We start from the raw sequence: 17,777 nt of genomic DNA on the forward strand, positions 1-17,777 counted from the left end.
ATGGAAAATTGTAGTAGTCTTGCTACATGCTGTGTTACATTTCCAGGGAAATATTTTCATAAAGCGTGTTTGATGAAAAGTTTATTCCTTTACTAATAACAGGGTACCCACTGTGTTACTTAAGGCAGTGAGCGTAGTGGGCAGAACTAGACATTTTCTTCAGAGTAACAATGATCATACTTTACATGGCTGTACTTTTCATCTGAGGATCTCAGAGCATGTTAAAACATGGGTTACTTGAACCTGTCAATATCCCAGTGAGGTAGGTATTGTTATATCCATATTACAAAACTGAAGCAGAGAGTTTGAAAAAGACACCCTGAACTCAAAATTCGTCCCAACATGTAGATTTTGTGTCAATTTTTGTTTTTAAGAAGGCAAATGGAAATATTTCCAGGTTTATTTTTAATTTCAACATTAACAGTTGTTTTTAAACAAATAAACATTCCATTTGAAGGATTTAGAGCCCCAGTTCTTGAGAACCTAAAAGCGAAACTAGCTCCATTATTACTCGTAAACCAAGAAAAGAGAAACAAATAAGTAATGAGAAAAAGTACAAGTAGAAATGGTGATAAATAAATTGGAGTTTTAAAACTATTTCAGGTTTAATAATCTCATGCTCCCAATGAAGTATACAACAGAACTCCCATTTTCTTCAATGGAAGCGTCATTGGGCCACTAAAGATATATTAACAGGTTTCAGAGTAACAGCCGTGTTAGTCTGTATTCGCAAAAAGAAAAGGAGTACTTGTGGCACCTTAGAGACTAACCAATTTATTTGAGCATAAGTTTTCGTGAGCTACAGGTCACTTCATCGGATGCAGTGAGCTGTAGCTCACGAAAGCTTATGCTCAAATAAATTGGTTAGTCTCTAAGGTGCCTCAAGTACTCCTTTTCTTTTTTTAAAGATATATTAGTTACTTATGTGAACAAATGTATTTGATTAAAACTTTGAAGCTGATTCTGATCTCATTGACACTAATGTAAACAAGGAGGATCTCCACTGAAGTCAATGGACTATCATCAGTGAAAAATAGATACAAGCAAGGACAGAGATAGGCCCATTATTTTTAGATGACTATCTATTTAAGTAACTTGCCTGAGGTCATATAGGCCTAAACCAATGTCCACTTAAGTCAATGGAAAGACTCACATTGACTTCAGTAGCCCTTGGTGCAGACCATAGTGAGTCAGCGGGAGAGTCTTTGGGTTTAGAGAACTCAAAGGTCTTATTCCCCCACTTTTGTTAGATTGGCCTCTCAGGATAGATTCCCAAGTTTACACATAGAGAATAAGTAAGTGTCATAAACATAGAGCTATGGGTAGCATAAAACCCCTCCTTTAGCTGTAAAGGGTTAAGAAGCTCAGATAACCTGGTTGGCACCTGACCAAAAGGACCAATAAGGGGAGAAGATACTTTCAAATCTGTGGGGGAAGGTTTTTGTTTTGGACTGTTGTTGTTCTCTCAGGAGACAAAGAGAGAGACCAAGCAAGTAATCTAGCTCCTACTGAACAATACATCTAAACTTACAGAAATAGTAAGTAATAGCAGGGAAATGCGTTAGAGTATCTTTTGTTTTAGCTTGTGAATTTTCCCTAGGCTAAGAGGGAGGTTTATTCCTGTTTGTTTATTTATTTATTTATTTTGGTAACTTTAAAGTTTTGCCTAGCGGGGAATCCTCTATGTTTTAAATCTGATTACCCTGTAAAATTACCTTCCATCCTGATTTTACAGAGGTGCTTCTATTTTGTTTTTATAATAAAGTTCTGTTTTTAAGAACCTGATCGGTTTTTAGTGTCCTAAAAACCCAAGGGGCTGCTCTGGGCTCACCTTGTTAACCTATTTGGTTGGTAGATTATTCCCAAGCCTCTCCAGGAAAGGGGGTGAAGGGACTTGAGGGGATATTTTAGGGAAACAGGAACTCCAAGTGGTCCTTTTCCTGAATCTTTGTCTAACTCACTTGGTGGTGGCAGCAGTACCCATCCAGGGACAAGGAAGGACTTGTTCCTTGGGGAAGTTGCTAAATGTACTCTCTGTGTCACAGGGGAAATATTCAGGTCAGTTCATTTATGGTCATGAGGTGCTCAGATATTGTGATGATGAGCAGCACTGAAAAGTCTGTGAAGCAATTCATAATAAATAAAGGCTGGATTTGGATGGTGTGCAGTTAATAAAGTATAGGGACACACATTAAAAGATTAGATTAATAAGAAATATTTTATAGATTGAACAGATGCCTTATTCCCTTAGCACTGTCCAGCCTGTTCACTGAATGAGGCACGGATCCTGTGTAGATAATAGCATGTTATCATGTAGTTAAGGACTGGAACACGGTTATCATAATGCATATACCCAAGGGAGCAGAATTAAGGTTGCACGAGCAAGCTTAAACCGGGCATTGCATAAATTTCAAGTGCTTGACTTTGCAACCAAAATATTTTTCTTTTAATATGCTTTTAATGTATGTGATACTGGGGCTACTTCTCCACTTGGAGCTAGGGGTGTGAGTCCCAGCTCACATAGACATATTCATGATACCTTTCATTGAGATAGCATGCTAAAAATAGTCGTGTAGCCACAGTAGCATAAATAGCAGTGAGCGACGGCACAGGCTAGCTGACTCAAGTACATACCCAAGGGGTCCAAGGAGGTTTGTACTTGGAGTAGCTTTCCTGTGTTGCGGCTGCCCATGCTATGACTACGCTAATATTTTTAGCATGCTCACTCGATGAGAGTGAGTGCAAGTATGCCTGTGTGAGCTGAGAATTACACCTGTAGGTCCAAGTGTAGACGTAGCCTGGATCTCCTAGATTTGTGGTAACAAAAGTGTTTAAACATGTTTGGAAAAAATAGCTCCATTTTGTGTGTTCAAAACACGCAGTTTAACTGAAAAATGTAGTTTGAATGTATTACAGTTAATGTTTAAGGCATTATTGTATTAGGAGTAAATAAACATACCCTTCACAAAGAGACAACAAATCTTTTCTTGGAAGTTTAGCCCCCCCTTTCTTACTTTCTAAACTGAAAAAAGTACTACAGATAACTGCAGCTTTTATTTCCAACCTGACCTTCCATGTTCTGAAAGTAATTTGCCATACTGCTTCTCAGAGTCTGCTCAAGGACTTCCTCAAGCAGAATAATGTGGTTCTTATTAAGTACATCCTATAAGACCCAGGAGGATTGCATGCAAAGGAAATAAGTCGTAGACACAAATGAATTTCCATTCTCCAGTCAGATATATAATATTGATGACCATGATATATATGCAGGTTATTGTTAAGAAGACAAAGAAAGAGAATTAAAGCAAATGTCTGACAAATTGGCTGTCTTTATATGCAAACATGACAAGTGGTCTATATGGCTAACCAGAAAGAGGAGATGTGGGCTTCAGGCCAAATAGTGATACAGTCAACACATTTGTTTGAATCACATGCTCTCATGTAACTTCTCTTTTAAATAAGGCCTCATTTTAAATTACATCATCAGGAATGACTTAAAAGTTTTACATGAAAAAAAGATTGTTTTTCTTTCCTCCAAATGATGCTTCACTTATATGAATTTTATTTCTTTATCATAGTACCAAGATGTTCTATTAAAGTGGCACTTCTGGAGTTGATTTTTTTCCCCTTCGCTCTTTCTTTAATGAAATACACTAGATATAACCTATTACCCTGCAAGATCAACTATTTTAATTTTAAGTTTGTGTTTCCTACTGTAATTCTATTGATGCTGAGGCATATATCTTTTCTGTATGACTTTAAGTATTTTCTCATTAAATGGCAATGAAAGCTGATTGAGTAGAGGAATGGACAATAATAACATTAATGTAATGTTTCTTATAATTTGAGTTGTAGACGTTTTGGTTCTACTGTATCATGCATAATATAACTGAATGTAGATTTCAGAGCCTTAGAATGCATTTGGTAGATGAGAACGATTTATACTACACTGACATTGCACAAGTGTAAAAAGGTTAGCAGACTTTTATGCACAATCATTACATTTTATTCTTCAGAAATATGTAGAAGCTTTGTTAATCAGCAGTTCTAATATGGCTTTCCTATTAAACTGTTTTAAACCATGAAATCTGATATTTTCACCATGACTAATCCATGAAATTTGTCAACTTTGTCCATGATTTACACAGGCTCTATTTATAAGGAGAACTTATTTTAGTCCTGAGGCATGGAACGCTATTTCTCAGCATGCTTTTAGTATCTTTTTACTAATATGTATAAACAAAGTGTGCACATTCAATATATTATTTCAAGATCAGGAAGTAAAACATGACCAGCACTCAGAGTAGATTCCTCATAGCTAAGTATATGAGTCTTAAGCCATTAAGAAGAAAATAACCTATCATATGAAAGTTGGTAAGAATGGTTGTGATCATAAAGTTTACCTAGAATAATTGGATAACTTGCTTGCAGATTAAAAACATGTGTGATAGTTGTATGTCTTTATGTTTTAGGCTACATACAGAATTAATTGCTGTCAGCATAATGCAGACCAAACAAAAGTAGATTTGCATCAGCTCTTTGTTTAGAAAACAATTGAATGACAGTGAGCATAATTCTGTTTTGCATTTTGAGGGAGGAGGTGGCTATAGCGCATTCACATACTGTAGCACAATACTATATATGGGAAAAATGAGAATCCTTTATGTAAATGTAATAACATGCAAGTAATACCTTCAAACTGGAAAAAAATCTCTTGTCTCTCGAATGTTAGTCCATTCCAGCTGTCCTCCATCACTTGGTAGGGGAAAAGGTTGGGAAAAGGCCAAAAAGCAAACATTCACAGAACATCCAATTTTTAGCAGAGTATAATGTCTTAATCAGCTTTTACAGAATTGCTTTGCACCATACATGCTATAAATGTACAATACATTCACATACGTAAGTAGTCACACTCCCTGTAATGATGAAAACAAGATGGCTACTTATTTATGCAACTACTCAATACTGTAGTTGACAAGAAAGCCATATTGACTAGGAGAGTGAGCAAGAGATTAAGCACTTGACTTTTATTCCTAGCTCTGCCCAGAGTTCCAACCGTCTAAACCTGCTATTTACATAGAAAACCTATGCCTTTGTACTGGGGTTTGGTTCTTCTCTGAGTGGCTCCTTCTCCCTTTTAGCATGGTTTATGTTCAATCCATTTACCATGGGAACTACTTAAGGGTGGTTTCCAAACTGTGGAGAAGAAAATTGGGTAACTTAATGCTAACAAGGATTAAACAGAACCACAGATGATGCCATCTCTGTAGCTCTTCCACCAACCCTCTCATCCTGAAATCTTGCATCTTGCAGTGTTCCAGACAACCAGAGAAGGGGTGGATGATGATGTAGAAGTAGCTATGGCCTGTGCTGGGATCCCTGGGATCCTTCTGCCTATGGAGGGAATGATAATTTTTCCAAACTTACTTAAGTACCTATTACTTGAGAACTAGAGACATTTACTTCAAGTTGTAAAATACTTTAAAATAGTCACTTTTGAGTTATTTGTGAGTGGGGGAAACCATTTGAAATTTGTAAGCAGAATTTTCTCTGTTACCTAGTTCAAAAACATCTAAATGGATTTTCTTCAAGCTTTTCCCAAAAATATTACATTTGGCACGAGACAAAGCATGTGGAATCTCAGCCCCCAAACGGAACATTCTGAGAAAATAGGAGTTTATAAGAAAAGTAAAATTTCATAGAATCATAGTTGGAAATGGAAAATATCTGTCTATTGATCTTCTGTTTTCATATAACACCTTTTATTGTGGTATCTAAGAGCTGTAAGATTATCCAGTTCATCTTTCTGCAAACGCAAAACTGTTCCCTGCAGAACCTTTAAATGTTCATTTCCATGAATACTATAACACAAAATACATGAATAATCAGTAAAAGTTACATAGACACTCTGTTACTGATTCATTCCAGATAACTCAGCCATTTTGGACTAATATTTGCATATATATTCAAATTAATAGACAGGGAATTGTCCAGCAAAAGATTGAAGACATGCTTCTACAGCAGCCAAAGTATCAAAAATGTGTTTGGCTTTATCCCTCTGATGCAGCAGTTTCAGAATATAGTCATACGTATCCCACATTGAGATGATTCTTCTTTGTTCCTGTCTTAAAAATGTAATGCCGTGTTATCCATATACAACATAATCTTCCAAAATGTATATTGGGTTTAGAGAAATCACCCGTAAGTTCTACATCAGTTTCTTTTTCCAAAGCATACATCTATCAGCTAAAAGTGCCCTTGTTTTGCCTGTATTATGTCACTCACGTCTGGAAAGAACTGAATCCTGCTGTTTTAGAAGCTGATCTCCTGCTGCTATTTGGCCAATTGTAGGATTCTGTCCCAATTCCTCTAATCCAGTATTTTTCAATAGCACCATATTTGGTCTCATTTGCAAATTCTTTTTCTTCCATGTGAGGTTCTCTAAGCTGGGACAACATATATTGATTTCAGAGTTTTAATGTTCTTTTTCAAAACAGAAGGGACCTTTTCCTCAAAGGAAAGCATAAGGAACAGTCTCCTCAACTCCCCTGGGTAGAATATATATTTATATATATTCTCCTTTGATCTGTTGTCCAAAAGTTTTATGGTACTTTAATATTATATAAATCAGCTACAGTTCATGATTTCCTGCTGAAGTCAGGTTTGCTATCTTCTTAAGTTGTTTTTTCCTGTTATAACTCTCTATTCTGAGTTCATTGATCTTGGTTCCTATTATGTCAAAGGTTAACTGATATCCGTCCAACCTGTCTGTACGCAGCCTTCATTAGTTCTTTCACTGTGGTCAGCCTCTTCTAAGGTGAGAATACAAAGGAAGATGGTGTGTCTGATATAACTGATGCATGACCAAAAATGCTTCTGTAAGGAAATCAGTTTTAGCCATCTTTGCTTTACTTTTTGGCATATGGCAAAGACTTATAGCTACCTTGAATTTGCCAGTAACTGGTTTCTGTAAAAGTATAAATTGATCCCCATACATAGCAAAACGTAAACAGAGCAAATTTAGGGACAGATTGTCTAGTGCTTTGCTCTACAATTAACTCTACTGAATTCAGAGAGACTACTTGTGATGTAAGGTACTATTCCTTGAGTAAGGGAATCACAGTCTGGCCCTTAATGAGCTAGAGCATACAGGCATACATGCCTGCTTACTTTGTCAGTTGGCCTTTCTCTGTTGAGAGACAGTTTTGACCAAAATTACATAGGAATTAGTTTACTGAAAAGTTAAAAATGGTTGATTTATGATGATGATCATCATCATTTTACCATACCACAAAAATGAGGATTTCCTCATGCATCAAGAGGTACTGTATGTGCCTTAAATGTAATTTTTTAAAAACTTATAATGCTGTGTGTTTACTTTACCTGTGTGTACTTCTCTAAAAGGTTAAAGATGGTATTAAAGAAATGATACACACTGAATAATTTAGTTGTATGTATTTCAGTTGTACCAAATTTCTCAAGCTGGAAAATATGGTACATTTGAGAGGCTCACTTTTAAACTGTACCATGTTTTCTTGCTTTCACTGTGATTGCCTCTAATCCACTACTCCTTCCCTTTGCTGACTCACTACTACCAGAAGCCACTCCAATTGTCTGGCTATACCAAAAGAAGGACAGCAGACATTTGACATGGGTTTAATGAGGCCGCACCTGTATTATTAGATGTCTGGGACTACCCCGCAGATAAAAGTGTACAGTGCAGGTAACCCCAATGTTTATTCCATAATTACCCAGGGTGGGGGGGCTTTTGCCAGCTCCCCCTGTTTTTCCATTCAGGTCCCTCCAGCAAATCCATTGCTGGGACCTTGCCATACCCAGGGGCTTCCCCGGCTCCCCCTCTTTTTCCATCCAGGTCCCTCTGGCAAATCCATTGCTGGAACCTTACCATCCACCCCCCACCCTCCTAGGAGAATTAAGGTGGGCTATAATAATGGGGGTTGGCTGCCTGCCGTATCAATCATAGGAGTCCCCAACCACCCCTTATTTGCTCCTTTACCAAACACCTCTTTTAAGTCCTTTTCCAAGCCATTTATCTGGTCACTGGTTGCCTTCCCTATGGAGTACCTGCACTGGACATCTGCCCTACACTTAAATAATGAGTTGTGACATATGGCCTACCGCCCTTCATGCCATGCATGAACAGAGCCCACCTGAACCTGCTGTGGGGAAGGCAAAAAAACCCAATTCCACCTAGGCCAATATGGTAGCAAGGGAAAAATTCCGTCCCAGCCCCTCTCAACAAAGGGGCGGCTAGCGTAATGCCCACAGCAGGTCTAGACCAAACCTAGTATTTTACCACCTAAAGGGGAGGAAGGGTCTGTGCCGCCTCAGCCTGCACCACGAAAAAGGGAAGGTTAAGGCACAGGTCTGCCCCTTTTAAGCCCCTCATTCCCAGGAGATGAGTCAGCAACCATACTGACCCTTTTGCAGCAGTTTTTATCTCCTCCCCCACAAGCCATAAAGCACGGTTCCCTTCATTCAGCCAGCCAGCCAGCCAGCCAAATCCCCCTCCCCCCCACCCCTGGTTAAAGGTGCAGGGTGGTCATTAGCTGATGTGAAATGGCAGCGCAGCATTGCGGGTGGGGATGAGAACAGACCAGTAGTACAGCTACGGCACTGAGAGAATATTTCACCTACTAACAGGTTTTGCTGATGGTGATGGGATACAGAAGGTAGAACAAAGAAGACAAAAAGGGAAAGAAAAAGGCATGAGAGTATAAGTGGAAAAGAGAGAAGAGAAAGAAATGCAGAGCAGACTAAAGGAAAACGGTAGGGAGAAGAGAGTATGAGAAGAGGGGAAATTAGGACAGATTAGAAGGAAGGGAAATATGGAACCCCCTACACAGTTTGGCCACAGGCAATTACAGTTGGCAGGTACTGTATGTAAGATTTGTCCATAAATAATATGTTAATGTTTCTAATTATGGAAGATACATAAGGGAATGGAATAATCATCAAGAGATTTATTTTACAAAATATAAAGTATAAGGATTTGTAAGTGCTTCCATAATATTCATTTGGTACGTTTTGTAGATGTACTGTTCTTTTCTACTTGTACTTTAAAATTAATTTAAAGCCTTGTTGTTACGCTTCAAATTGTGAAATCTTCTAAGGTCAACAAGTGAAGTAATTGACCTGCCTCCTGTAGGATAAAAATATGTAAGATAAATTACATAATTAGTTTTAATTACATAATTGCAGTGTTTAATGTGTGGGGGTCAAAGGTTACTATTACATTTAGAAGTTATGGCAAAGAACACAAAAATAAGCAACATAGTTTAATTCTGTGTTTCTTTAAGGTTTTATAAAAGGGGTTCAGTATGAGCTATCCTTGACCTTGAACATTGGATGATTATGGCAAATAATATATTGCTGTTATGCCTTGTAGAATCATAGAGACACCTTTGTAAATGGCTAAGTGCACTTTACCAAAGACTTCATTTAGATTTAAAGTATACGAAAGTTAATCAGCAGTGGGAACTCAACTGACAGCAATTTAATTTGATTGGGTAAGGTAATTACGTGATTACCAGTAGTGTTTATATATGCACAAGGATATTTTTATTGGAAAAATCTAATTGCTTTCTTACTAAGAAGAGAAAAAAACAAACAAATTTGTTATCACAGGTTAAGAGGATATCCTTCACTCCTCTATGAAATGGCTTCTTGTTATATATTAGAGAAAAAATGAATTTGTTTTACCTTAGAACATTTGCTGATTTGCAGCAGGATTATATTAAGTTCTTTTTTCTAAAATATAAGTAATGCTGTCTTTTTTTTTTTCGGGGTGAATCTTATCACTTACTCAGGAATTTGGTGATACCCTAAAGATTTTGTGATGCTGATCATTCATGATCCCTTTTAATTGTGCAAAAGCTGTTGCTTAAATACATCATAGTTTTTCCATCTAGAAAATGAACATTGGCCAAAGCTAAACCTAAGGATCCAGGTAATTAACAGTTATTTGGTTTTCCCATGTTAAAAAAAAAGGCAGTTATTTACTATACCAGAGTTGGAGTTGCCAGCTGACAGAATCAATGTATTGCACTCTTATGAGACTGGATTTAGAGTCGCCTTCTAGGGCATTGCTGAGTGAAATCTCATTTTATTTACTAAAGTCCTGATGCAAAGCCCATTTAACTCAATGAATCAAGCCCTGATTTTTCATGGTACTGGTGATGCATGCCACTTTTCAGAGTTGCATCAGATGTCATTGAAGAGATACAAGCAGGAAACTAAAGATGACAAGAACAATTTAGCACCTTGTTGACAATTGTTGGACACATCCAATCAGTGGGATTGGGATGCTGGCCAATAAATCCTGACTCTTGAGTTAAATCATTAAGGCAACAGAGTATTAAAAAGGGAAATAAATGAAATGGGCTAATTTACAATATGACAAGTTTGGTCATCCGGATATTTTTCTGGTTCTTCAAATACACTATTTCTCCCCATACTTGTTTTTCCCTTATGCATGTTTTAAATAAAATATTACAATTTTGAATGTGTTGTCTTTTTAAACTAGATGATCCAGTCACTGTTGGAGGCACATAGCCATGGCAAATCTCACGCTGTACATTGATCACCTGTCCAACCTTTGCCTAGAGTGTGATCCCCAGTTCCTTCAAGAGATCCATCTTTACCTGTCTATAAAGAGGAGGAGGAGGAGAGAGACATCTGGGATAACCACATATCAAAGATTAACACCAGAGCAGGTTGAATCTTAATTTTATATTGTTTTCTAAATCAGTTGCCAGTACTGATTTTAATATTTGCTGAAGATTTTTCCTTGATGCATATTGTAATGTCATCAGACAGATTGCAGTATGTGACAAGTTTTTACCATCTTAAAAATTTCTTGATTAAACGTCCTACTTACCAAAATTATGCATACATTTTTCACAGGCCCAAAGTGTGAAACTGAATCCCAGGTCAGTCCAGCAAGTATAAAGAAATCAGTTAATGATGATCATGTTTAGTGGTGTCTTTGAACATGTCTCTTGCAAACATGCCTAATACAAAGTCAGAAATGATTTGTGAAGAAGTCCAAAAATATGGAGGTTATGTTATTCTTCTACCATTCTGTGCTTACATAGTTGAATGCAGGATCTTCAACACGTACACTCATTTGCTCCAGGCATATTAAACTTACATTTCTTACCCATTCTTCCTCTTCCATTACCATGAGAACCTTGATATGCACAAAACAGACAGGGTTTCACTTACTATCCTAAGGACTTCCCCTCCAGGAGCCTAGCACAGCCCACACACAATTCTGGAATATGTCCAGCTTTTTTCCTAAGCAGAATGTGAACCGGTGACCTTGTGGGCCTCAGGCAAGAGGGCTGCCTACTGAGCCACCAATACCCAGGCCATCAATAAGTTTTAAATGCCAGTTGCAGACTTCATAGAGATAATGACTTCAGTGTGTAAAGGTTTTGTTGTGGAGACCACAGCCTCACATATGGTGTGATAGAGTAAATATGCTGAAGCCATTTTAGATCTGTTGTGTAACTGAACTGTCTTGATATAACAGTATTTGCAGTACATTTCCATTCATGAGATATTATTGAAAGTGACACTGATATATAGGTTTAGGCCGAGAGTGTAGATATTGTACCAAGAAGGTTTAGCAAAAACAGAAATGTTTTCATGAAATTGTTAGAGTGGAAATTTCAATGTAAACAGTTTTTGTTTGGATTTAAACATTCTCCTGCAGGATTTGCAACCCACAGATTGCAATGTTGTGCTAGTGAACGAGAACCTGAAAGTAAAAATATTTGTAACCAAGAACCAGATACTGAAAGTGATGAGTCAATTTTTATTATGTTTGTGAAATGAAATGCAAAGACTAAACAAATATAAATCTTGAAAGGTTAGATTTAAAAATTATTTCAAATGTAACAATCCAAGGCAACATTAGTAACACAGTAAAGAAATTTGTTTGTTTTTTAATATTATTTTTAACCTGAGAATACTCCTTTATCATATGTTCTTGTGTTGTTCGGTTATAATATAAAATTACTCTAGATGAAACCTTCAGGTTTCTGGTCTATTTCTATTTTATTAATGTTCTCCATTTCCAATTTAGTAGTAAAAAATAAATAAAAGGTGTATGAGATTTTAGATAATTCTCATTCATTTAATGTTATTATTAATCATGTTTATTACTAGGGCCCTACCAAATTCACGGCCGTGAAAAACATGTCACGGACCGTGAAATATGGTCTTTTGTGTACTTTTACTCACAGATTTCATGAGAGAGACCAGTGTTACTCAAACCGGGGGTCCTGACACAAAAGGGGGTCGCAAGGCTATTGTAGGGGGGTAGTGGTATTGTCACCCTTACTTAGGAGCTGCTGCGCAGCACTGCCTTCAGAGCCAGGCAGCCAGAGAGTGGTGGCTGCTGGCTGGGTGCCCAGCTCTGAAGGCAGTTCAATCTATTTAAATGTTAATGTTTTTGATACAACTTAATGGATCAGTAAGCGTTAAATATGAACCTAGAAAACTTGACTAGATCACTAGCATTATCAAATCAATTTGAATATTTAATCAATATTTCTGATTAGATAATATATGTTTTCATTATTTATGCTACCATTGAGCCCAGACCTGCAGATGCTTAATCACACATGTAGTCCTGACTTATGCAAGTAGACCTCACTGACTTAAATGTGTGCACTCATGTGAGTAACAGTCTGCAATATCAGGCCAGATTTTTTTTTTTTGGTTGCACTAAAATGTTAGTTTTCATAATGACAGCTGAGAAATATTTTTAAAGTCTCTTGAGGGATGTAGCGGGTATAACACTAGAACTGTAGATTTGCTTGGCAGTCCTTTTGTTACTTTTGTATGTCTGCTCCAAATACTTCAAGAAAACAAGCGATGTGCAATATTTTTGTTACTTTGCATCCAGTAGATATACCACTTAATTTGGTATCTGAAATTGCTATATTGTGAACTGGCCCTTTAAATGCCACATAAACTGGTAAAATATAAAACAGAAACAGAAAATTAAATACACAGAGCCCTTTTTCAAAAAGGGTCAGTTTCTGTCACTCATGCTTATGTTAATTAGTACCTTGCTCGACAAGTATCCCTATTGATTGCAGCGAGGCTACTCACAGAGTAAGGAAGCAATCAGTATGAGCAGGGGTGGTAGAAGTAGGATACTTCTGTGCAAAAAAAAGTAGGATACTTTTGGGAAAGATGATAATTTCATCACTGTTGAAACTGAGGTCCTTTATTTCTCCACAAGACAGATAGAGCACATTTGGCAGCAGTGCATGGTTCCCCACTCAGTTCTGTCACTCTGCCTTAAATTTTCATTGGAAGGACCATCTCTTTACAATGCCTACAGAGTAATATTGCTACATATCTTTCATAAGCAATGTATTTCATAGTGCACAGCAAATACAACAATAGGTGGTATAAGTCAGTACTATAATTAGTTTACATAGGTGGGGGCAGTACACAGGAAGTGTAATGAAGTGATGGGAACATGTGCCAGTACATGGATCTAACTAGTAGGATGATTGTTGAACACTGCAAAGAAGAGGTAGGTTTTGAGCTGCATTTCCAAAACAATTATGTCAATGAAGTAGAGAGTGGTACCAAAGTGGTGAATATGATATAACTAGCTAGATAGTGAATACACTGTTTGTGATAGCTAGTGCAGTGTCAAAAAAAAATTGCCTTCAAACAGGAAGATAGAGATTGGGGGGTCTGAAAGGATGATTGAGTTGACAGAGTAATTGGGAGTTCAGAGAGAAATTGGTAGGACCATAGCTATGAAAATCATTGAAGATGAGAGCAATTTCTTAATGGATGGGGGGTTTTTTGGAGGCCAGTGGAAGTCTTTCAGGATGGGTGTGTTATGGTTGTGTTTTTACCTATGAGTGGTCACACTTATTACAATGTTCTAGAAAGACTGGTGGTTGGGTATTCATGACTTTGGGAAACCGTAGAGGGAGGGAGGTACAGTAATCAACTAAAATGATTAGGGGGCTGGGGCACATGACTTATGAGGCGAGGCTGAGGGAAATGCACTTATTTAGTCTGCAGAAGAGAAGAGAGAGGGGGGATTTGATAGCAGCCTTCAACTACCTGAAGGGGGGTTCCAAAGAGGATGGAGCTCGGCTGTTCTCAGTGGTGGCAGATGACAGAAGAAGGAGCAATGGTATCAAGTTGCAGTGGGGGAGGTCTAGGTTGGATATTAGGAAAAACTATTTCACTAGGAGGGTGGTGAAGCAGTGGAATGGGTTACGTAGGGAGGTGGTGGAATCTCCATCCTTAGAGGTTTTTAAGGCCCGGCTTGACAAAGTTCTGGCTGGGATGGTTTAGTGAGGTTGGTCCTGCTTTGAGCAGGGGGTTGGACTAGATGACCTCCTGAGGTCTCTTCCAACCCTAATCTTCTATGATTCTTCTGTGATTCTATGATGTGATAAATGAGAAACCAGAGTGAGTATCAAGACCGTAGCCAATGGGCGGCTGTGTTGTGGAAATGATAGGCAGGCTTGCAGTATAGCACTATGAGAACTTATAATGAGCGTGGGATCAAGAATGACTCCAAGATTATGGATATAATGGGTAAAAGATATAGATTAGCTAAAAGCTCCAATAGAGGTGTTTCTCTTCTAAAGAACAGTAGGAAGATACCCATTTTAGCGACATTCAGTGAAAGAATGTTAATATGGCGCCTGATGCTTATATGTATTTCCTTTTACCAGTTTAAAATTTATTGCCTTTCAATTTAATTGGATATGCCCTCATTCTTCTATAAAGAGAGATTAAATAACAGCATTCTACACCAGTGGTTCCCAAATTTTCCATGCTCTGACCCCTTGTTACAACAGAAAAAGGTGTCAGGACCCCCACATTGCCCTATTCCCTTTAATTTAGCTATAAAGGAAAGGAGGATATTCACAACCCTCTGGAACCTGTTTGCAACTGTTCTTGGAGGTCACGAGCCCTAGGTTAAGAACCCACAATTTATAACATTCATCATTTTATACACCTCTTCCAGGCCATTCTTATTCATATCTCCTGTAAACTAAACAGTCCCTTCATATGGAAGTCTTTCCATGCGTCGGATCATTTTTGTCGACTTTCTCTGGACCTCTTCTGTTTCTGCTGTATCTTTTTTAGGTGGGGTAACCAGAACTGAACTCAATATTCCACTTGAGGTATATCATCAGTTTATTTAATGATATTATAACATTTTCCATATTATTTTCTATCCTGTTCTTTATATACCTGAAGATGACAATCTTCTACAAAAGAATTAAGTTGAATATGTGGCATTGATGGTTGAAGTGATGTATGAAGCTACTATAGTCAGGCTTATTTCTAGGCCCTTTCAGTACTTAGTCATTCTATGGAGATGACCAGTGAGGGTGCCAGATGTGATGGTGGTTTTGATGTGGTCATTTGTCCACTAGAAAGCAGATTGAATCCACCATATCTTTTGGATAGGCTAACAAACATCTATAAGATGATAATGATTTTTGGTCATGATCAACTTGAGCTGTATTTACACCTATGAAGTAGAGTTGAAAGGCGCTGTGTATCCCATTACCCATCCCCTGAATGCTTGTATTTTAAAGACTTAACACCATTTTTAGTTTATGTACATTTCTAGAGGAAAAGCAATCTGTTCATGTATTGGCCTTTAAAATACCAGCAACTCTTTTGTTAAAAAAAAATGGAGATGTCAATCTGAATTTACCAGCTTGTCAATAAATGATGACTGAGGATTTGAACAAGCATTCAGATGCTGGACTAATAACTTTAACCAGCCTGTCAGATAGCTTCAACCCACTCATATAGGAACATATACAGTGTAGCAGCCACTCAGGAAATATGAAACTATGAGAACAGCTGAATAAATTCAAACACATTTTTGAACATTCTAACCATTGTCTTAAAAATTGGATAATATAGAAGAAAAACTAATGCCACTTTCTTTTGTTTTTGTTATTCTGTTCAATAACTGGGAGAACTTAAAATGTCTTGGAGTTGCTGGTTTAAAGAACAACTGGCAATTTTTTAACACTATGGTATATTTAGCCACCCCATATGAACTCTATTCCTTCTCACTCATTAAGGAATGAATCTGGTTTCTGTTTTGTTCAATACTGTATATACATCACACCCATAAATATTTGAACTAAGTAAATATAGGATCTCAAGCATAGAATAAGCTTTCAGTATAAATTGGGGGCTGGGAGTGTCTTTTAAAATATTTTATTCAAAGGCCAAATGCTGCCCTTTAGAAAAAAAATGCTTAAGCTAAAAAATGGATGGATTTCCATGTGCTGTATAGCAGCAAATTCTTGACCAGATTATGTCTTGATTTTCACATTTATATGTCTACAGATCTGGCTATAAAGACTCTGTGGGGAGGGGTTTGCGGATACCCGCTTCAGAAACACATGGCCAGTGTTCAGCCATATCTGGGGCTAGTTTAATTCTCCTTCTTCATTCAACGTGCCTCATTTTTGCTTACAAATACAGAACAGACTCCCTAGTAATTTTCTTACTTGAAAGCACAATGATTTTATTCCTAACTGGTAATAGCATGAATTGGACATACATTTATGACTGTGCTAAAAAAACCCTATGCATAATGTGAAAGATACTTCTGTGATGGATAGTTGCAAAAAATATACCAAACAAGTTGCATATTGTAAAATTTTGATTAAAAGTGTACTTATATAGATTTATATGTATAGCCCAGTGGTGGTATATACGGTGACCTTTATGCATTGCAAAATTATGAATGAAAGTTTGCACGATTTTGTCACATGGACATTTGTTGCTGTCACCCTCTCCCAGATGCCTCAATACTGTGTCTGTATGATACATATGATATGAAATTCGGAGGGACAGTCTAGGTTACAACCAGTGGTACAGTCCATCCAGGCTTGTCTTGGAATGAGACAAGGTTTTTGTTATATTTTGGAGTCTGGTTTAAACGATTTTCTGCGTACCCACTTAATGTGGTTAGATCAGCCCCTTCTGTAATGTCTCGATCCTCTTGTCTGTAATATGCCTTTTAAATATGGTCAAACATAGAATATATTTAATTATAAATGAGTCTTTTAAAACAAAGACAATTATAAATATAGCACATATGGACACTGTTTACAAGGCAAAATCATACAATGCAAGAAACAAAATATAATTGTAATGTATGTGTAATGCATTACACATAAACAATTAATTAATTAACGTGAATCTCCTCCATTTAACTTTACAAAACCAAATAATTTACATTAAAAGGAGTACAGTGTCTACCCTTTATTTTGATAATGGTTATATCTATTCACTGAATACCTGAGGCGGCACAAAAGTGCATGCTGCTTTAGCAAAGTTAATAATAACTTACACTCTAAATTTTTCTTCCAGCTATTTCTGTTTCACATGGTAATATAGGAATTAATGGGATACTGTGTTAATTCTACTGACTCTGGCCATACCTGCCCCTTTGTGGGGTTCTGCAACATAAAGAGGGGAAAACGTGCACAGCTAGAGATATCCACCCTTTCCAGAGGATGAGAGAATAACAGCACATCTGCAACAAGGTGCAGTGGTTACTGTTAGCTCCTTAAATGTTGAACCGTATCCTCATGGAAGTCAATGGCAAAGCTCCCATTGACTTTAGTAGTTCAGGACCAAGGCCTAAATGCATAAAGCCACACCTATGCATTGTACAATATAAATAAAAACATACATCACTAAAAATAATGAACTTG

At 37.3% G+C, this 17,777-nt stretch overlaps 1 protein-coding gene across 19 annotated transcripts in view; it reads left to right on the forward strand.

Annotated features, from left to right (window-relative positions):
* Positions 1-17,777, forward strand: part of ERC2 (ELKS/RAB6-interacting/CAST family member 2) — an 823,531-nt gene that overhangs the window by 742,536 nt on the left and 63,218 nt on the right. For 18 of the 19 annotated variants that reach the window (XM_043551551.1, XM_043551549.1, XM_043551542.1 and 15 more), the window contains one exon: positions 10,547-10,736. In XM_043551551.1, the coding sequence (XP_043407486.1) occupies positions 10,547-10,603 (57 nt within the window). In that variant the 3' untranslated portion in view covers positions 10,604-10,736. Of the gene's footprint in view, positions 1-10,546; positions 10,737-17,777 lie in introns of those variants that run through there. The other variant, XM_043551545.1, reaches the window with a different exon arrangement.

This window comes from Chelonia mydas, chromosome 7 (genome assembly GCF_015237465.2).
Source record: "Chelonia mydas isolate rCheMyd1 chromosome 7, rCheMyd1.pri.v2, whole genome shotgun sequence".
Taxonomy (NCBI): Eukaryota; Metazoa; Chordata; order Testudines; family Cheloniidae; genus Chelonia; species Chelonia mydas.